This window comes from Hemiscyllium ocellatum, chromosome 47 (genome assembly GCF_020745735.1).
Source record: "Hemiscyllium ocellatum isolate sHemOce1 chromosome 47, sHemOce1.pat.X.cur, whole genome shotgun sequence".
Lineage (NCBI taxonomy): Eukaryota > Metazoa > Chordata > Chondrichthyes > Orectolobiformes > Hemiscylliidae > Hemiscyllium > Hemiscyllium ocellatum.
The window spans coordinates 16,978,732-17,001,229 of NC_083447.1; the positions used below are offsets into that span (position 1 = coordinate 16,978,732).

General features: G+C 45.3%; 1 protein-coding gene across 1 annotated transcript; it reads right to left on the reverse strand.

The window, feature by feature from the left end:
* Nucleotides 1-14,972: 14,972 nt before the first annotated feature.
* LOC132836638 (olfactomedin-4-like) lies at nucleotides 14,973-22,498 on the reverse strand. Its single transcript, XM_060856030.1, has 5 exons — nucleotides 22,455-22,498; nucleotides 19,061-19,213; nucleotides 18,209-18,418; nucleotides 16,603-16,753; nucleotides 14,973-15,805 (listed from the first exon to the last, which is right to left on the reverse strand). Exons 1-5 carry the CDS (start codon nucleotides 22,494-22,496, stop codon nucleotides 14,973-14,975), a joined length of 1,389 nt encoding a protein of 462 aa, XP_060712013.1. The 5' UTR covers nucleotides 22,497-22,498.

The following is a 22,498-nucleotide window of genomic DNA, read 5'->3' on the forward strand; positions in this document are numbered from 1 at the left end:
GACAATACCATTTGGTCATGACCTCGGTGTGTTCTCTCAGAGATTCACTGAGATATTTCTTGAAGTGTAATGCCCAGAATTGACGACAACTTTCTGGCTGAAGTCTAACCAGTAATTTATAAAGATCTGGAAGCATCTCCTTGCTTTTATATTCTATTTTAAACACAAATATATCCTTCATTTCATTTTAACCATCTTAGTAACGTGCCCTGTCATCTTAAAATGTTACACAAAGGTCTCACTGCTCCTCAATATTTTTCAGTGGGATTAAGAAGTATTTTAGGCGAGAGTCAAGTTACAAGAGCAGCTCAATTAACAACATAATCGTCTTTTTTTAAATTTCAAATTAATTACCAACTTTTCCTTCTTCTAGAATCCGACTTAAAATGCCCCCTGGCAGGAAACGGGAGCCTGCTGTGGATAGTGAGGGGCAGGCCCAGGTGAGACCCTTCCTCCTCCTGACACTCCTGGGGCAAGGCACTAGGTCACGTTCAGAGCTCAGACAGGTCTGAATGGGGTTGGGTAAAGCTTTAGCTTCCTGGCAGAAACAAACAGTAGGAAATAACTGGCTTTTTGATGCCTTCCACCCTGACCTCAAGTTCACCTGGATCATCTCGGACACCTCCCGCCCCTTCCTGGACCTCTCCATCTCCATTTCCAGTGACTGACTAAACATAGACCTCTGCTTCAAACCCGCCGACTCCCCCAACTACCTGGACTAAGCCTCCTGTAAAAACTCTATCCCTTACTCCCAAACCCTCCGCCTCTGCCACATCTACTCCCAGGAGGAGCATATCCACTCCAGAACATCCCAGATGCCCTTCCACTTCTAGGACCGCAATTTCTCCACCTACATGGTCAACAATACCCTCCAACCCATCTCCTCAACTTCCTGCAGCTCCAACCTTGAAGTCACCCCTCTCAACGCAACAAGGATAGAACCACCCCCTCCCCGGTCATCTCCTTTCACCCCACCAACCTCCAGATACAGCTCATCATCCTCTGCCATTTTCGCCATCTACAGTCATGACCACACCACCAGAGACATATTTCCCTCCCCAACCCTATCAACATTCCATAGAGATCATTCTCTCCGTGACTCCCTCGTTAGGCCCACGCTCCCCACCAACCCCCCCCTCCATTCCCGGCACCTTCCCCTGCCACCGCAAGAGGTGTAAAACCTGCCCCCTCCCCTCCATCCATGAGCCCAAAGGATCCTTCCGCATCCAGCAGAGATTTTCCTGCACCTCCCAACACCTCATCTACTGTATCTGTTGTTCTTGATGAGTCTCCACTACCTTGGGGAGACATGAAGCCAACTTATGGAATGTTTCAGGGAACATCTCTGGGATACATGCACCCAATAACCCCACCGCCCTGTGGCTGAACACTTCAACTCCCCCTCCCACTCCACCAAGGACATGTAAGTCCCGGGCCTCCTCCACCACTAAATCCTAGCCACCCAACACCTGGAGGAAAAACGCCTCATCTTCCACTTTGGGACCCTCCAACCACACAGCATCAGTTTCAATTTCACCAGTGTCCTGATCTCCCCTTACCCCACCTCATCCCAGACCCAACCCTCTTGAACTGTCCCACTTGTCTAACTTTCTTCCAAACCTATCCATTCCACTATCCCCTCCGACCGATCACTTTCACCACCCAAAGTCATCCACCTATCCTATTCCCACTACCTTCCCCCAGCCCCAACTTCTCCCATTTACCTCTCGCCCCCTGGCCCCACTCTCCTCCTGCTGCACCCCTCCCCCACATTCCTGATGAAGAGTTTACCCCTGAAGCATTGACTCCTGCTCCTCGGATGCTGCCTGACCAGCTGTGCTTTTCCAGCATCACCCTTTGTGATTATGGCTTTCTTCATGCACACTTGGAAATTGGATCCATGTCAACCACGATGACTGAATTGGGAAAGCTACTTCCTAATTGGAACTTTTAGATATTTTTACACCATTTATCCGCTCCCTTCTTTCTCTCTCTCGGTATATAGCTCCTTATGTCTCACTATGTTTCTCTCTCTATATATATATTTATCCATCTCTCCTTATCTCTCACTATCTCAGTCTCTCCTGATATGTCTCCCGCTAAATAATTCTCACTATCACTCTCGAAACGCCTCTTTCCCTCTGTATTTCTTTACCATAATTATGATGAAATGTCCTTCCAGTAACGTATGTTGGAGTCAACATAAGCAAGAAACCTTCCTTTCTGAATGACATGCTGTTCACTTGTGGGTGGCATGATGGCACAGTGGTTAGCACTGCTGCCTCACAGCGCCAGAGACCTGGGTTCAATTCTCGACTCAGGCGACTGACTGTGTGGAGTCTGCACGTTCTCCCCGTGTCTGCGTGGGTTTCCTCCGGGTGCTCTGGTTTCCTCCCACAGTCCAAAGATGTGCAGGATGGGATGGATTGGCCATGTGAGATTGCCTATAGTGTTGGGGTATGGGTGGGTGGCGGGTCGGTGTAGACTTGTTGGGCCGAAGGGCCTGTTTCCACACTGTAGGTAATCTAATCACTTCCATTTCTTATGTTCCTTTTCAGGTTTTACACCCCCGCTTATCCCACTTTCGAAAGTCCATTGATAAAATGATGGTTTTAACACAGGAGAAAATAGCCACTCAGAGCAGTGAGATACAGGTAATGATGTGACCAATCCCGGCTGCTAAATTCAGCACCAAACAACTTGTTCCAATCTAGCACAACCAGTCATTGTGTGATTGGTCAGTCACTGGAGGATCTGTCGGTCACTGTGTGATTGGTCAGTCACTGTGGGATCTGTCACTGTGGGATCTGTCAGTCAGTGTGAGATCTGTCAGTCATTGGGTGATCAGTCACTGTGGGATCTGTCGGTCACTGTGTGATCAGTCACTGCAGGATCTGTCGGTCACTGTGTGATTGTTCAGTCACTGTGTGATCTGTCGGTCACTGCGGGATCTGTCAGTCACTGTGTGATCAGTCACTGTGTGATCAGTCACTGTGTGATCTGTCGGTCACTGTGGGATCTGTCAGTCTCTGTGTGATCAGTCACTGTGTGATCTGTCGGTCACTGTGGGATCTGTCGGTCACTGTGTGATTGTTCAGTCACTGCGGGATCTGTCAGTCACTGTGTGATCAGTTACTGTGTGATCGGTCACTGTGTGATCGGTCACTGTGGGATCTGTCGGTCACTGTGGGATCTCAGTTCCTGAGTGATCTGCTGGACACTGCATGTTCTGTCTTTCACAGCAAGTCTGGCCAATAGACCCCGGTGCCCTGCTTTGCTTTATCTATGTTACTGGAGTTTAAGTGAGGTTTTGAGCCTGAGGGATCTGATACCTTAGAAGACCCAGCAAAGATCATCTACCATTTCAACCATGGAAGTGCATTCAATCTGATGCTAATCTGCCATCCACCAGCCAGCCTCATGCACTGGGCCCCCATCAGCTGTAACCGAGGCATCGATAGCAACAGGCATTTCAGCTAGGGAGGGCATCACAGCCATAACCTAATCTCACCAACGTCCCAAATTAGAGCAGCAAGATCTGCCCTTAATTTTATATACTCTTCTAACCAGTCAACTTGTGGGTGAGGTGAGTGTTAGGGTTAGCCCTTGTCTTAATCTTAGCACCTGGATGCTCTTGCTTACGGCAAGGAGGCTAATTCCTGAGGGAGGGGGGGAGCGGCAGTAGGGTCCTCCGGGGAGGTCCACAGCTCATCTCTCCCTGCCTCACAGTCTTCAACAGTTGCTCCAAACGGCCTCCTGTTTTCAATTACAAGTTGTCAAATTCTCATTGTCCTTCTCAGTCTATGTCCTTCTCATCATTATCCCACCACACCCACCTCCCTCAAACTTTAGCAACCTCTCAAAGCCTTTGAATTTGACCCTTTTCTTGATGATGTTTGCTAACTACCTCTCCCCTCCCACGTGACCTGTCGCTCTGGTCTCTCCAACCCACCTTTTCCAGAACTACATTTTTCCTAAGGCCTCCAATCAAGGCAGTGAAAGCGATATCAGTCACAGATAGCTTTCAATCCTCATCTCTAATCTCTCTCTCTCTCTCTCTCAGCATCGGAAAATGGTGCTGTCAGACACAATGAGGAAGAAATTGCAAAACACGCCGATACAAAATCTCCAGAGAAAGCTGCATGTCAAGGACAGGTGAGAGATCAGGGTGGGTCACGGTCAATCCGCTGCACTGGGCTGGCCTGTGATGTCCCTAATATGGCACCCCAGTGCCCAGTTGTGTCAAAACACGTGCTTTCCAGGAAGATCCTCAAAGCCTCCCTGAAAGAAACGGGATGATTCTCGCCGCTGGGTGGGAATCTGTGAGACTGTCCAACGTGGAGAAGATGCAGCAGTGGAGGTGCCAACCACCTCCAACAGTCCCGGGAGGGTGAAAACCTGAGACGTCCTCTCCCTATGCCCACTTCAGCAAACACCAACCCACCTCCTACCACCCCCACCCTCCCACCGCCACGTGTGACAGAGTGGCTGGCCCAGTTGTGCACTGTTTACACACTTCAGGACCCATGACCCCAGGGCGGTAGAAATTCATCCTTGATCCCAAGAGACCGCCAAACAGGCCTAGATTAGAGAAGGTTAGAGAAGGGGCTAATTATGACACCAAGTTCTTGCTATCTGTGGGGGTACAGTCAACCACAGGATAAGAGAAACATGTGATTTTGCAAAGGATCAGACAATTAGGCCTGACCAGGCTTTCAGAAAATAAAAGGTGGCTCTGGGATTGGCTACACCAGTGTGTAGACCCACGGATAATGTGGAGAGAGTGGATTAGCAGAGTGAGGCTCTCCTGCAATTCTCTGCCCGCAGGCAGCTCCTACCCACTGTACCACCTCATTCCTCCATGGGACAGGTAAAGGGGCAAGTTCCAAACTGGCAGCAATTTGTCAAGCCAGTTATACTCCCTCCACCCGAAAAGGAGTCAGGGTTGCTATGGCAACGTAGACTTTTTTTGTGTGTTGGTGGACATCATGTGCTCCTTCTCCTGGGATATTCGGGCTTAAACATAAACTCTTGTTTTTTTTTCTTTTTTAAATGTTTTTTGTCTGTTTTATCCCCCCCCCCCCACATTCCCGCCTAACTGCGGTAGTGCTTATTTTTCCTCGAGCACCCATGGTGTGTGTGTGTGCAGGTGTGAGACACAGTGAGAGACACAAGGTGCACGAATCTTTATTCAGTTCTCACCACCAGGAAAAAAGGAAATACCCGAGTGGCCAGTGACAAGCAGTGCCCTTCACATCAAAGGGCAATGCTGTGTGATCAAACAGTGAAGGGGAGGGCAGGGACTAAATCAAAATAGAGTTGGAGGGGGAAATAATGCACTCCACTCCCTGCGGCGCCCACATCTCCCTGAACAACTCCAGGGTGTTGGTGGACACCATGTGCTCCTTCTCCAGAGATACTCGGGCTCTAACGTAACCGCGGAAGAGGGGCAGGCAGTCGGCCCTAACGACCCCCTCCACGGCCCGCTGCCTGGACCTGTTTGTGGCCAGTTAACGTACACATTTTAGTGTAGCCGTGTCATTGGCTGTGTTATGAATGCACCGTCCTTGCTCATTAGGAACTCAACCTGGAGCTTCTGGTTCAGAGGCAGGGACACTACTCCTACTCCACAAGAACTCCTCATCAGAGTGAAACACAATTGCTATTAATCATTCACAGGGCTATAGAGATCAATGGGTGACATGTGTGTACAACATTCTTTCTTTCCATAGCGTGCAGATCCCTGCTCATCTGAGTCCAAACGATTCTGGACTACCTGAGGAACTTCTCAAAGATGACACCCTCAGGTATGAGGAGCTCTGATCGCTGAAGTTTAGGTTTATTCATGTGGTGGTCAAACCCTGGGCTGTTCATAGAATCATAAATGCCTAAATTGAGTGTGGACGCAGGCCATTCAGCCCATTGAGTCCACACTGCCCCTCCAAAGAGCATCCCTCCCAGCCCCAGCCCCAGCCCCAGCCCCAGCCCCAGCCCCAGCCCCAGCCCCAGCCCCAGCCCCAGCCCCAGCCCCAGCCCCAGTCCCAGTCCCAGTCCCATAACCCTGGATTCCCCATAACTAATCCACCTAGCCTGCACATCCATGGACACTATAGGTAATTTAGCAGGGCCAATCCACCTAACCTACACACCTTTGGACTGTGGGAAGAAACCGGAGCACCCAGGGGAAAGCTATGAAGACATGGGGAGAATGTGCAAACCACTCAAGGCTGGAATCGAACCTGGGTCCCTGGCGTTGTGAGGCAGCAGTGCTAACTACTGAGCCACTGAAAATGGAAAAGATGCAGATTAAAGTTGGCTTTGCAGTGCTCTATCGCCACAGTGTATTGCATTCCAACTCCCACAATTTGAGTTGAGACTAACTGACATCCTCAAAGTTAACACAGGCACATGGATTGATGAGCCACAGAGAGACTGGTACATAATATTTACTGGTAAACACACTAATGAGGTTAGTATATGCAATGAGCAGAAGATGGTGACCAGTTATATTCCCAAGCGAATAAGTCAGCGCTTTTTATGCAAATAATTTTTCAGAATGGAAACAGACATTTCATAAAATCCCACCATGGCAGCTGATGAAAGGGATAATGACAAACCAAAACTAATGTTTGTAGTTTGTTGTGAAAACCCAATGTCCCATGGAGGAATGTGGTGGTACAGTGGGTAGGAGCTGCCTGCGGGCAGAGAATTGTAGTGAAAACCCTAACTGACCCCTGAAATGGCCCAAAAAAGTCCCTTAGTTCAAGGGCAATTAGGAATAGGCAATAAATGTTGGACCTTTTCAGCGATGCCCATATCCCATGAAAGAATTTTTTTTTTTTAAAATCTTACTACTTTAAGCAAGTTGTAGTGAGGTCAGCCAGGTGCGCCTAATAGAAGAGGAATTTCCTGACTGGGGCTGTTAACCTGATCCAATCAGGGAGCCCTGGCTGACAGAGATAAACAGGAGGATCAAAGATTCTGTTCACTCTGAGAGCACCAACCCAGGTCAAGTACTATGCCCATGTAAATAAAGGGTGACTTGGTGACAGGATGCTGGCCTCTGTGGAAGTATTTAACGAACCCTCTGCACAATTCTGCCACTCACTCCTTCTCTGAGAGAGATTGCTAACGAGGTCCAGAGCTTTCGGTATACATAGAATCCCTACAGACTGGAAACAGGCCCTTTGGCCGAACGAGTCCACACCAACCCTCAAAGAGTAACCCACCTAGACCCATTCCTTTACCCTATTATCTTAAATTTACCCCAGACTAATACATCTAACCTACACACCCCCATGGCCAATCCACCCTAATCTGCACATCTTTAGACTGTGGGAGGAAACCAGAGCACCCGAAGGAAACCCACATGGACATGGGGAGAATGTGCAAACTCCACACAGACAGTCGCCTGAGGCTGGAATTGAGCCCGGGTCTCTGCCGCTGTGAGGCAGAGGTGCTAACCACTGAGCCACCCATTTGTCCCCCTTTCCCTTGAAAGGTTGCTGCCCATTCTTCTCAGCTAATTCCACGTGAGGCAAGTTATGGGGGAAGTAGTGTAGGGTATGCCTGGGGTTCCCAGGTGGTTCCAAAGATATGCTTAGGAGGAGGTGTCTCCCTGCACCCATAAATCAGAACTATTACAACAGGGAGTGCTCGAGGCAGCTAGGGCTGACTGTCCTGCTCTTGCTAATAATGGTCCCAGGACAAGACGAGACCTCCAAGGTCATTCCTTCTTTGTGACTCAGTTGCTTCTGATTTAGAATATTAGTTCAGTTCTGGGCACTGCTCAGGAAGGATATAATGATCTTGGAAGAGACAAAGTGTAGATTCACTCGAACTATCCCAAGCATTAAATTCTAAGAGTGATGTCGTATGGTTCGTTTCATCTGTGTGTGATTATGTTAGTCTGAGAATTGATCCTTAACCACTTGTTTGATTGCTTAAGCCTATGGATGGAGCGAGGGAGTTAAATACTGACCCCAGACTGGGAATATATCACTCCAAGATGGCGGTAGTGGAGTTGCAGCGTATTGAACCCAGGGTTTGTCTAGATCTATCTGCTTTTTTTTTTGTGTTTTGCTTTTGCTTTTCCTTTCTGTTTTTTTTTCTTTCAAGTCTTTTATCTTTCCTCCTGGGTTGCAGTGGCATTGGGGAGAGCAGGCCCCACGCAGAATGGCAGAAGAACATGGCAGCACAGGCCTGAGGAGTGGCGGGATCGAGTCAATGTTAAAGGAGGAGGTATCTGGTGATGGCGGCGGACACGGCTCTATCCCAGCCTGCGGTCTCCCAGCGAGCAAGGAGCAGATCCCAGGCTTAATACCTCCCCCACCACAGTTCAAACTGACAGGCTGAGCCAAGGCTCCAGATCTGCAGCTAGGCCCGGGCGTCTGATGGCTGAGGCAGCGGAGGCAGCGAGGCAGAGTCCTAGCACAAGATTCTGTGGCGTCGATGGCAGATGCATTGGGTGAGGTTGGTTTAGCATGAACTCATGGAGGCTGCAGTGTTGGTGGAGGCAAGATAGTGCCAGAGAATGGTGATGACTCTTGTTTCCAGCGGTGTGGCACTGCATGCCAATGAGGGCATCAGAAAGTAGCCTATTCCCAACTTGACCACCGAAGATAAGGAATGAACCAATAGAAGTGTTGATAGTGATACGAGGCTAAATCAAGAGCCACCATTCTCTTGGGTGGGCCAAACAGGGAATGAACATTAAAAATCAAGTCCGAGGTGATGTCAGGAAGCACTTCTTCACACAAAGAGCAGTGAAACTCCAGAACTGGCTTTCCCAAAAAAGCTATTGAGGCCTGGGGGAGTGGACGGTATTTTGTTTAATTCAAAGTTTTGAAACCAATATTGATAAATATTTGCCAGACAGGTACTTTTAGAGTTATGGAGCCACGGTAAGTAAATAGAGTTGAGATGCAGATCATCTGTGAAATCATTGAATTCAGGAAGGCTTTTGGGGCCCAATGACCTCTTCCTACTTCTCAGGGAATTTTAATGTTAATTCCCTGTTTGGCCCACCCAAGAGAATGGTGGCTCTTGATTTAGCCTCGTATCACTATCAACACTTCCATTGGTTCAGTCCTTATCTTCGGGACTCAAGTTGGGAATAGGCTACTTTCTGATGTGTAAAATGAGTTTGTACACACTGATATCCAGTGGGAACTTCACATAGATATCGCAGAATTGTAACAACATGGAAGATCATTTGACCCATCATGCTTTGTATTGTCAAGTGCCAATGCCCTGCCTATTACCCATCTCTGCATATCATCTCTGTTCCAATATCCATCCAATGCCCCTCTTGAAAGCCTCAACTGAACCTGCCTCCAACACATTTCCAGGCACCACATTCCATAATCACTCGCTATGTGAAAACATTTTACTTCTTTAGGACATCATTTTAAATCTATGAACTCTCATTCTCGTTCCTTTTGCAAGTGGGAACAGCTTCTCCCTATTCACTTTATTCAGGTGTGCAAAGTTAAAAATCACACAACACCAGGTTATAGTCCAACAGGTTTATTTGGAAGCACTAGCTTTCAGAGCGCTGCTCCTTCATCAGGTGGTTGTGGACTTTAAGATCGTAAGACACAGAATTCATGGCAAAAGTTTACAATGTTCTGGGATTTACATATGAAAGAACTGAAACCAACATGGTCATTCTAAAAGATGAGAGACTCAACAAACAATCCAGGTCTTTTTCAATGTATAATTTCAGTTACATCACACTGTCAATGTTTGCTATAAATGCTGTGTCTTACACTCTTATTCTCCACAACCACCTGATGAAGGAGCAGTGCTCTGAAAGCTAGTGGATCCAAATGAACCTGTTGGACCATAACCCACTCATGATTTTGTAAAACTCGATCAGATCTCCTCCCAGCCTCTTCACGCCAAGAAGAACATTCTTGTAAATTGCTTCTGCAGTCTCTCTCCAATGCATCTGCATCCTTCCTATCGTCTGGTGTAACAACATTAATCCGGGGTGGGAATTCTCAGTGATATTTAATGTACTATATTTGAAGGGTTCTAAGCATATCAGTGGTATCTCACTGACTGTGTATGTCACAACCAGCAGACTCGGGCACAGATCAGTGTCAATTCGGAAACCCCTGATGTGCTTGGCTCTGTTGCCCATCGCCAATGCCAGCTGGGGCTCAGTGAATGATGCACTGCCATCTACATTGTGATGGTTGTAGCTTCAACTCCTGCGCTGGAGACTTCAATACAAATTCTACACTGATACTAGAGTGCAATATTGTAGCATTGGCTGAAATGACATCTTTTCAAAAGATACCTTAAAATGAGGCTCTGGACTCGCTGGTGGATAAAAGATTTTTTTCACTCAATCTAGGGAAGATCTGGGCAATATCTTTCCATCACTAAAGTAGACTATCAGGAAATTTATTTTATTGTTGGTTTCGGGAGTTTTCTGCCTCCAAATTGGCTGCATCTACATTAATATAGTGAGTATAATTACAAGCTGACTGTGAAGCATTTGTGAAAACCACAATAAGAGCATAAGACAGAGGAGTGGAAGAAGGCCACTTGGCCCATTGAGCCTGTTCCATCATTCAATAATCCTTAAATGATTTGTTATGAAGATGTGGGTGTACTTTAAGTGAGAGAAACACAACAGAACTACCAGCCACAGCACCAAGTGTTCTCAATAAGGTAACAATGGAACACTTGGTCAAACAACTTGATTAGTTCATTGCCTGGAGACAAAAACAAATCTGAATTCAGCCAATCAGTTTAAATTATACCCCGAAAAATACCAAACTCCAATCCAGTTTGAATTGAGTATATTGACTATCTTAAGAGCCAATGACACAATCCGATGTTTTGGGGGTATAAGACCGGGGAAAATTGAACAATTGAGAGGAGAACTGACAAGCTCAGTATGTAAACAGACTGCCTGAAAATAGCGCTCTTAAAAGATATCTTTTCAATCAGTAACCGGTGATGCAGAAATTCCTAAGAAGAAGAAAAGAAGACACAGGAAGATCCAAATAGAAACACGAAAGCTCCCTGGTTTTGAGATAAGAAGGGTGGTTTTGTAAATCTTAATTGGGAGTCTTATCAGACTAGTATTATAAAAGGGAAGGTAAATAATGATTAGTTAATTATTCTCTGGTATACTTTAAGAATTAAAGTTGTTAATTTTTATCTTTAAAAGTTCTTGGCCACTCGGATTTTCACAGATTACTGCACGGGGTAAATCTTTCTTCTGTTGCTGGTTTTAAATTAAGCAGGAGGGTTTACCCCGTGTTGTAACAGATTGTATCTCTGCATTTATGGCCAGATTTTAAGGCGCACACGTCTTCCTCTTTTCCAGCCATACCTTTGAAAATCTGATGCTAATGGTCATGGACGATGATGATGATCAGATGGGAAGTGCTGCACAGGGAATAACTGAGCTGCACCCTTCTCAAACACACCCCTGATGAATCCCGCCTCAGGGTGAAAGGTAACAGTGCTGCCGGATAATGCTAAACATTGAAACATTTCTTTCTTTTGAAATGTAAATTAAAATGGTGTTCGAACAGAGTGACTGCCTATCACCCTCAAATGATCCCTGTATAAGCACAGACACCATCTGTGACAATCCAGACCAATGGGAGCATCTGAGTCTGCATGGGCCCTTACACTGACAGGCCGGGGCTGGGGAGGCTGGGGTTTGAAGGGCGGGTGAGTTGCTGGAATGAACAGGCATAGGGAGGCTGAGTGGATGGACGCTCAAGGGCACTGGGGTGACGACTAGGCCAGGGAGCCTGGTCAGGAGGCTGGTGATGAGCTGAGCCTAGGTGTGGGTGCCTGGAAGACTGGAGTTGAGGTGGGGGATAGGGGAGTGCTGGGACGAGGGGGAGGTGGCTGTGGAAGCTGGGGCTGATGAAGTGGAGCTGTTCCCCTCTCTTGAGTTGGTCTACTCAATCACTGGCCCACAGGTCAGAGGACGCAACATTGAGTTCTCCAATTTCAAATAACCTCCCTTCCCATTCCCGACTCCCTTCCCAGCCCTCCTCATCCCTTCCACTCCTCCCAGCCACCTACCGGACTCATTGCTCTCATTGGCCAACCACATCATACCCTCTACCTGTCTTCACCTAACCCCACTTCACCACCCTGTCCCCTGCCAGCCCCTTTATCTGCAGCTCCCCCTAACACCCACCCCAAGTCCGAAGAAGGATTACACTCGAAACGTCGAGCTCTCCACCTCCTGATGCTGTCTGGCTTGCTGTGTTTTCCAGCCTCCTACTTGTCTGCTTTGGGGGACTGGTAATCTGGCTGTTGGCATAGAATATACACATGGTCTTTTGTTTAACTCATGCATGTTGGCCCCATATAGTGTTTTGTTTGTGAGGAAATGTTGAACTGCTATTTTACACGTGCCAATATGTTCTGGTGCCTGTCTGGTTTACAATTGGCTGGGCATGAGTGTTGCAAGGACCTGTCTCGAGGAATTCAAGAAATGTCTCTACGCGTCTGTACGTGTTGGCTAAAGCATTCCCAGCATTCCTTGCTTTTCGGCTAATTTCTGTGCCCTGATAATTTCAGTTGTTGTGCTTGCATTTCTCGATTTCCATTTTTTTTTAATGAAGTTTGTTTTACTTGTGAAGTCACAGGCTGCTGCAGAAGAGTCGCTGTCGTAAAGTTGCAAAATGGTTTTGTAGGTACAATAGACCCCCCCGGTACCCATGGTCATACATTCCAAGACCTACCGCAGAAGCCCAAAACCATGGATAGGAGTGAACCCATTCATGTCAATGGGAAATAAACCTTCCTGTCAGCTTCCTGATCCCAGGTTCCTTATAATATGTTCAGGGCATGGTAATCCATGGGTAACTGAAACTGCGGAAAATGATTCCATGGATATGGGATTTGCCACCTACGTTAGAGTTGTGTTAGAGTTATCTTAAGTTATGTAAGCTAAAAGCTGGAAGGATTGAGCAGCAGAGTTGATCTGGAGCAGGAGTCCCAGGATCGATGTGAAGGACAAGCTGAAGTGGGCGTGCTGGCACGGGGGCACACAGACACAAAATGGCCACTGAGCCATAAGTTGGTCACTTAGCACACAAGATGGCCGCTGAGCCATTACATGGAAAAGTACAGTGAAGCATACACAGATACTGCCTGAGGCCAACAGGATACCAGCACAATAGACACAGAACATCGATAATTTGTAAGGGAGTGGGGGAGCAAATACACATTAGTAACATCTATTGCCCACTGAGGTGTCTGAGTCCAGCCACAACCCTCAATAGGAACGTTAACTACCTGAGACTGCTGGTATACAAGTGTTAATACCTTTGGTTTGCAGTAATGGAAAACCACCTCGCTTCTCAGGAAGAATGATCACGACCAATTACTGCAGCAAGGGACTTCCGTGTAGCTGCTGAAACTGACAATGACTCTGTAATGTTTTCTGTAAACAAACCATGCTGCACAAACAAAGACTCGATATCTGGACCATTATACTGTAAAATGTATAAATATCGTGACCTGTGCTCCGAGGGTGAGAGAAGGCTCCCAGCTGACAGCTGTGCTGCCGCGTCTCTCTCTCTCTCTCTCTCTCTCTCTCTCTCTCTCTCTTCCTGGAGCTCTGGTTTCTTTGTCCAATAAACTCTGTCGATTAACCCTGACTCTGACTCCGAGACTGGTGATGTTCCCCACAACAAAGCCAATGTGCATCCTACCGTTCCTTGATGACTGAACTGTTCAGTATCAAACCTCATGCCCAATAAACATGATTAGTGTTTATTCTGAGTTAGATATTGCCCTTTTTGACAAGATGGCTACCCCCGAACAAGAACGTTCAGGGTTCACATTAGAGTCCGAGTCCACATTGCAAAACCACAGCTTTCCATGTTCACGTTGTGAGGAAAATGGATGGTGACTCCAGGTAGATTAGGATAGACTGAGTGAATGGGCGGGAATGGCTGATGGAATGTAATATTATCCCGTTTTCACTGGAAGAACAGATGTGCCGGGTATATCTTAAACGGTGAAAGGTTGAAAGGCGTAGATGCATCAAGAAAGCGAGGGGCCCTGGTCAGTGAGTCACTGAAGTAGGAACAGCACTTTGTAAGTACACGGTGATGAACCTGTTGCTGTTTTCAGTCCCTTCCCTTCATTGCTGTCAGATGGAAAACACACCCTGGAAGGGGTGAGACTGATGGCAGAGCAGAGGCAGTCGCTAAATTAGGAAGTTGAGGATAATCTTGTTAACTGCCTATTGGCAGGGTCAAAGGTCACATTGACCGAAGCTGAGTTGCAGGACACTGTGCTGAATTGACAGTGAGGTCATGGTACGCTCAAGAAGGTAACTAGATATAGAAGAGTTTAAGGATGGGAGAAGATGGCCGAAAAGCGAAGAAACCGAGAATTTAAAAAAACACAATTATCAATGCTGATCCTTTGTAGATGCTGATATTTATTATTAAATTTGTTAAGAATTCCAGAAACATCCAAACCATTATATCTGGCAATTGACAGATTCAAGGAAGACAGAAAATGAATGAACGCACTAATCAGGAATGAGTTTCCCACCAATGGCATGTGATCCAGCTTGGATTATCATCCCAGATATTAAATGAACCGTCACATCCAGAATTAATCACGCAGACAGAATGTTACCATTGTTCTAGAGATAAACCTCTTCACATTGACACGGTGTCACTTGAGAGTGTTAGTTACCTGAAAGCTCAGTTCAAATACAGCTCCACACAAGACCTGGCCTAACCCCTGAATGTTCATTGGTCAACTGGAATTTCACCAAGTCTGGGTTCAGTTATTTACACCAAAGCTGTATACTGTGACAGTCACTTTCAGCTGGAACTGAGTTTGAAACCTGAGATAAATCTAACCTGAGATTCAAGCACAAACATTCCTCAAAGGATTTACAGCCCCCCACCCCACCATTATTTCCAGACCTAGTTGCTTGATTGTTAATTGCTAATTACTCAATTGGCAATCCCACTGTTGCTCACTGGTGGTTCACGTCTGAAGATCACATCATAAGTCAACTGGTAGCCATCATTGTACACGTAGAGTTTGTGATTGGTTGGATTGTAGTTAACACTTGGCAGTTTTTCCAGGATCTTATCCATTGTTATAGAAATTGACTCTTCCTTCCCAGTTTTGGTGTCAAATGCATAGAAAATTTCCTCAGACTGTGGTTGCACAGGCCGAATTGCATACAGAACCCCACATATTATAAAAGTATTGGACACACTAGGTTTGTAAAGCTTGGTGACCCATGTCTTTTCCACAGTGAAGGTGGCCTCATTAATCTTACCAATAACAGCATTCCCGGCATTTGCTTCAGGGCAGTAAATGACCCAAAGGCCAGATTCATCCACAGCAAAGTCTATGTCTTGGTATGTGACGCCCACATAAGAATACTTGTTATTGTAAGCTGCATCTTTAAGAGTCTGGCTCTGTACTCTGCCTGTGTCTATGTGATACCTGCACATGTCTCTGGTATTGTAACAGTTGTAATACAAGAAATTATCGTACAAAACCATTCCACTTCCCTGTGCTATGAATGAACTTGGAAATGATTTGGTTATTCCATTTTTGTTAAGTAGCATATCATTAAGTGAATAATAGACAATGAAGGAATACAGTGTTCGTGCATCTGTGTAGAGTGGTGCCACCCAATATAGCTCCTTTTTATCAGGGGGTGGAATTGAATCTTTGCCCCATGCTCCATATCGATAACCAAATCCATTATAGTTCAGTTGTATTACGGTAGGTTCGCTCAATTGGAGAAGGCCATTATGATCACAGCTTCCTGTTTGGGGGGAGAGAAATGTAAGCTCCAGTTTACCTTAGGGGAGTCACATTTTTCAAATTCAACTTCTGACCATTATAATGAAATCATTGAAGTCATATACTGGCACAGATCTCCCAGTCTGGTCAGGGACTAACCCTTCCCTAGAAAAATGTGCTAACGGAATGTAAAGATCCCATGGGAATCTCTCAGAGTCTCCTGTCTTGATCCTACTGCCTACAATGCCCCCGCCACCCTAGCTATCTTGCCCACCTGCCACCCTAGCCATCTTGCCCACCCACCAATTTAGCCACCTTGCCAGTTGCGATCCTACACACCAGCTGGTCTACCCTCCCTGCCAACCTATAAACCTTATTTCACCAACCCAACCTCTTTACCTCATCTATGTGGCTTTTCAATGAAGCCTCAGGGCAATTGATCCTTCCTTACTGGAGTACAGTATCTACTGCTTGGTTTCTTCCCACTCCTGTCTCGAGGATTGATAAACTGAGTTGATTCTAAAGGATCCTCCATTGGATGAACTCTCCGAAATTGTGGAGGAACTTAAGCATTCATTTATTTGCTGAATCAGAGTCGAAAATAGGATTTCCCAATCTTGAGGGCAAATCAGAGCCAGTACATCTTGGTTATGTTAAATTGTCTGTTTGTTCTAAACAGAAAAATACTATTTCTACCATTTCGATATGTTGAATATTTATCATACTTTTTAGCTTCCTTATAAATTCGGAAACATGGATGAATTCTGAGTTCCATCTTGACAGTGGTTTCATTATATTGTGTGACTATTAAATACTCACCGAAATCAATGGGAGGAAGGGTTGGTGGGGCTTGATTCTTCTCACAGTCAGCGAGCTGTTTCTTCAGCAGAGTAATTTCTTTGCGTATTGCCAGAGCGTTGTGTATGTCAAATGATTCCAGCTCATTGACAATACGGGATATATTTATAATCTGAAATACACAGGGCATTTAAAGAGAGCATTTGGAATGATCAAGATGGAAGGAGGCCATTCAGCCCTTTTGAGTAGGATTTGCCTTTAAATGAGACTGTAGGTGATCCATATTTCCATGGTCACTTACCAGCACTGATTACTCCTCTTTAGTGATAATAATCTGTCAAACCTTGGAAATGTTTAGCTGACCCACAACCTCAGCAACATTCTGAAGGAGAGGCCTCCAGACTTTCCCACCTGTTTGTGGAAAGTGCTCATTGACATGAACCCTGAACAGTCAATCTCCAATTTCAGATTATGGTCCCCTGTTGTGTTCCCCCTTAACCATACACCTGGACTTCTTGATCTCAACTGTAGGAGGAATTAAATTAAAACAGTCACAACGACGGGAGTCATGCAGTTGTTTGTGTTGTATGAAAACCAACACAATGAGTGCAATCATTCCTAAAACTCACGCGTGCACATAACGGTTAGTGCTATTTTTATTCTGACCCCCGGCCTTGTGTACATCCCAAATTTTCATTGCTACATCAAACTTTTGAAATTCCCCCTTAAACTTCATTTATCTCTCTCTAATACCACCTTTTAAGAGGTTCCTTAAACCCTATATCTCATCTTTGTGAATTTCTCTGCTCCTGTGAGGTGTCTTGGCCTGTTAGACTCCTTCGAAAGTTTTTAATAAAAGCACGTTTGGGAGTCAGAGTTACGTAGCATGGAAGCAGACTCTTTGGTCCAACTGAACCCCTCTGGTCAGACATCCTAAACTGCTCTCATCCCATTTACCAGCACTTAGCCCATATCCCTGTAAACCCTTCCTATTCATGCACCCATCAAACACATGAAAAGAAATATTGGAGTTTGACTCTATCCTGGGCTGAAAATGTGTTACTGGTTAAAGCACAGCAGGTTAGGCAGCATCCAAGGAACAGGAAATTCGACGTTTCGGGCCAGAGCCCTTCATCATCCAACAAACAAGCGTACAGAAGTTCCTGGAGAAGGGCTTATGCCCGAAACATCAAATCTCCTGCTCCTTGGATGCTGCCTGATCTGCTGCGCTTTTCCAGCAACACATTTTCAGCTCTGATCTCCAGCATCTGCAGACCTCACTTTCTCCTACAGCAGTTCCCACTTGTACAAGCCTATATTTACTTGCATTTGAGGCACTGAGGTGTCTAATAACTGACCAAACTCATTTAATTTGGGCAGAAAGACCTCAGAGAGTGGTCTTTTCCCACCAACCTCCAAGTCTTCAGGGAAATATGCACCAGCCTATTCAGCCTCTCTATAGCACATATCACCTTCTGTGATGTTGTGACTGAAAACACTCCCCTCCATCAGATCAGATTAATTAATCCAGCGTGTTTCTCTGGATATTTGTCAGTGCCCTAACACTGAGCCATTGTAGGATACAGAAATACAAGACAATGAAGAGAGCAATTTGTCTCTTCCTGACCTCCATGTAGAGCTGATCGATGATGCTGTTGCTGCCATTGAGGGACTGCTTCAGCTGATTGGTGAGTGCCTCCAGCTCTTGGATCTCCAACTTCAACAGCTCAAAGTCAAGCTGAGTGTAGCCGTGTTCAGTCTCCATCTTCTCCAGGCGGAGGGTCAGGTTCACCAGCTTGGAGGAGTGCACAGAAACAGCCCTCGAGTATTCCTGCACCTGAATGGAACATCACAGCACACGTATGGAGTTACAGCCATTTCCAGAGTCACGTAACTATCTCCACCTCACACCACACTGCACAGTTACCATACTCTAGTTTAGAGTGATGTGGACATGCTAACACTTCATAATGAACGCTCCACAAGTTTCTCATGACAACAGTAATTTTAAGTAAATATAAACCCTGATTTCTTCACACACTGCAGGTAATAATGTAGAAAAATCTTATGTTAAGTCTAGTGGGAGTTATGTGAAGAGGAAATCTTCATTTAATAATAAAAACCCACTTAATTGTGCATAATCCATGTATTATAATTGAAGTGCCTAACAGTTTTAAAAGTAAAAATTATTTTTGATATAAAAGCAGAACTTGCTGGAGAAACTCAGGTCAAGAAGAGAGAAACATTTTAGAGTCTAACGGATAGCTGGATGTTGAAAGATTTGGGGCATATCAACAAATATTCTCCGTTGATAAACACCCATCCATTTATGTCACTATAAAAATGTCATGGGACTGGTGAGGTCCTCCAACTAACTGTCTCACCATAGTTTTCACTCTAGTACAGGGCATTAAATCTAAGAGCTAAGTTATGAATGCAGTGTGAAAGTGACGAGCATTTATTACTGTAATAAGTATACCTTGCTGATCTCCAGTTCCACTTTGCTCTTGAGCTCCTCGGTTGTTATTTCTAAATATTCCATTTTTTCCACTGGGAATGACGTATCAGGCAAAACCACGGAGCAGAGACAAACTCCTTCGTTGTTGATTGTCCCATTGACATTGATGCCAGACTGTCGGGGCAGAAATTAGAATGAGTGCAACTTCAACACTGGTGAGAACGGGTAGAATTTCTTACCCTCTCCCAAATTAATAACACTCTGCTTTAGCTCCTTTCCTGTCAAGCTGATGCAGACAAAATGATTGCATTGTGGACACACGTGCTTATTATTCACCTCAGCTATCAAAAAGCCAAGTTACACTTGCCACCCAAGTGTACCTTCAGGTTTACAGTTTCTTCCTGCCTCCACCTGGAGGGAAGTTGGCCTCTGTTTCCAAAGTCCCTATGTTTTCAGGGATTCAATAGAATTATAAACTCATACAGCCCATATAGAAGGACCATTCAGGTCATCATGTTCTTTGACATTTTCCTAATTAGTCTGCCTTAAGTATACCTTCTATGCAGTTAGAGTTTTGAGAATTCCATTTTTTTTAGACATTCCAAATTGTGTAAAATCAAATCCTCCTAATTTCCTCTCTCAATTTACCTTCAATCAGGATTCTTTGTGTTCCAATGTTCTTTACTGCGACAATTTCTCCCAGTTATGGATTCACTTTTTTACTCTATCTGTATAAATCTTCACAGAAAAATGTCATCTGTTTGTTCCAAAATGCTGATTGATCAATGCCTTCCAGTGATCTCTCATCCTTCACTAATGCAGCATTGTCACTGTGTGACTAGTCGACATTAGCGATCACTTCACTAAGCTTGGGTACTCATGTGGAAGCGTCTCTGAACTGGAGTGAGCAACAAAGGAGCATGCTCTAGATTGCAGTTTTGCCTTCCACCCACAGACATGTTGAACTGGAGGAAGAGGTACATTAAATGCCCCACAACACTTTTAATAGAGATTCTGAATCTCACACAGAAATATGGGAAAGAGAATTGGTGGGGTCATGGACAATGAAGAAGATTAGGAGAAAGTGAGGACTAGAGACGGTGGAGATCAGAGTCGAAAAGTGTGACACTGGTAAACCACAGCAGGTCACGCAAAAACCAAGGAACAGAAGAAGGGCTTATGCCAATAACATTGATTTTCCTGCTCCTCAGATGCTGCCTGACCTGCTATACTTTTCCAGTGCCACACTTTTCGACAAAGAAGAAGATCATCTCAGTACAACAGAACCTTGACCAGAACTTTGGCCAGTGGGCTGAGAAATGTCAGATGGAATTTAATTTCGATAAATGATAGGTGTTACGTTTTGGTAAGGCAAATCAGGGCAGGGCTTATACACAACAGTGGAGTCCTGCCACATGTTGCCAAATAAAGAGATATTGAGGTGCAGGTTCACAGTTTCTTGAAGGATAGCAAAGATGGTGTTTGGTACGCTTGCCTTTATTGGTCAGAGCATTGCATAAAGGAGGTTGGATGTCTTGTTGTGGCTGTACAGACATTGCTTAGGGCACTTTTGGAATACTGCATTCAATTCTGGTCTCCCTGCTATACAAACAATGTGAAACTTGCGACCAACGAAAAGATTTACAAGGATGCTGCTGGGGTTGGAAGATTTGAGCTAAAGAGAGAGGCTGAATAGGCTGGGGCTATTTTCCCTGGAGCATCGGAGGTTGAGGGGTGGCCTTATAAATGTTTATAAAATCATGAGGGACATGAATAGGGAGAATAGACAAGGTCTTTTCCCCAGGTTGGGGAGCCCAGAACTAGAGGTCATAGATTTAGTGTGAGAGGGGAAAGGTATCATAGGGACCTCTTCATTCCAACATTTTCATTCCGAGGGTTGTGTGTGCCTGGAGTTCGTTGCAATAGTAAGTCATGGAGGCTGACTTAATTCCAACATTTAAAAGGCACCTGGATAGGTACACAAATAGGAAGGAGTTACAGGGATATGGGCCAAGTGCTGCCAAATGGGACGAGATTAATTTATGATATCTCATCTTCATGGATGAGTTGGACCAAAGGGTTAATGTTGAAAAATGTGTTGCTGGAAAAGTACAGCATCCAAGGAGCAGGAGAATTGACGTTTCAGGCATAAGCCTTCTTCAGGAATGGCTAATGCCCGAAACGTTGTTTCTCCTGCTCCTTGGATGCCGCCTGACCTGCTGCGCTTTTCCAGCAACACACCTTTCAGCTCTGATCTCCAGCATCTACAGTCCTCACTTTCTCCAAAGGGTCTATGCCCATATTGTACATCTCTATGACTTTACGAGTAGGATATTTATCCCCATTGAGCCTCCATTGTCATTCAACTTGATCATGACACTTTCTCAACACTGTACGTCTGCTGTCTCCCCATGTCCCTAACACTCTTAAGACTCAATAAATCTTCCTGAAATACATTCCGTGTCTCAGCCTCCAGAGTTTTCTGGATGAGGGAATTACATTGGGAGACAACCTCAAAGTGAAGATATTTCACCTCACCTCAGTGTGGAATGGCCTGTTCTATATCCTGACTCAGCTGGGGGTGAGTCAGGAATGAAGTTTCTATGAAGTTCTCACACTGCTACTTTCTTCAATCACCCCAGATATTGGGAGAAATTTGATGTCCAAAAACAAGAGTTCATCAGAAGAGGCATGTTGACCCTAGTGTAACACTTCCTTTAGCACAACATACTGTATTACCAACATGACATGCTAACATGATGACAAACAGTTTTGAATATTTATGGCTCCTCATTTCTCAGATGTAGCCTGTGGGTCAAGGCAGACAATGCAGAAATTGATCCAGACTACTATTTCATTAAGGGTTCAGAAGTGTGGGATGAGCACTAACCAGGAACATGCTCCCATTTCCACCACTAATTGTCAGCACTGAGACTGTCAAACAAGGGGACAGTCCCTGCCCCATGCCTCACACCGTTAGCATCAACAACTTGCATTTAATGAGAAACTTTCAGAACATCCCCAAGAATCATTGAAATACTTCTTAAGAGGAGATGTGTTAGTCAATTTGCAAAAAGATCAAATATACAATGAGATCAAATGCTTTGAATGCTGTTGGTTGAGGGACATTGGCCAGGGCACCAGGGAGAAACTGAACTGCTCTTCATTGGAACAGTGTCATTCCATGCATCAGAACAAGGGTTGATTTTGAACAAAAGTATCTCCAACCATGCAGCACTCCTTCGTGCTGTGCTAGACATGCAGTCTGGATTACATATTCAGGTCTCCAGAGTAGAGGTTGAAGAACTAGGATCTAACTGAGGGATAAGGGGCATTGAGCCACAGCTTACACAAACACACAACTGGAATACCTCAGAGTGATATGAAACTGATGCAAAATGAGAAGTAAACTCACAGAAGGCAGGACAGTGGCCGCGATCAACAGAAGGAACAGCATCT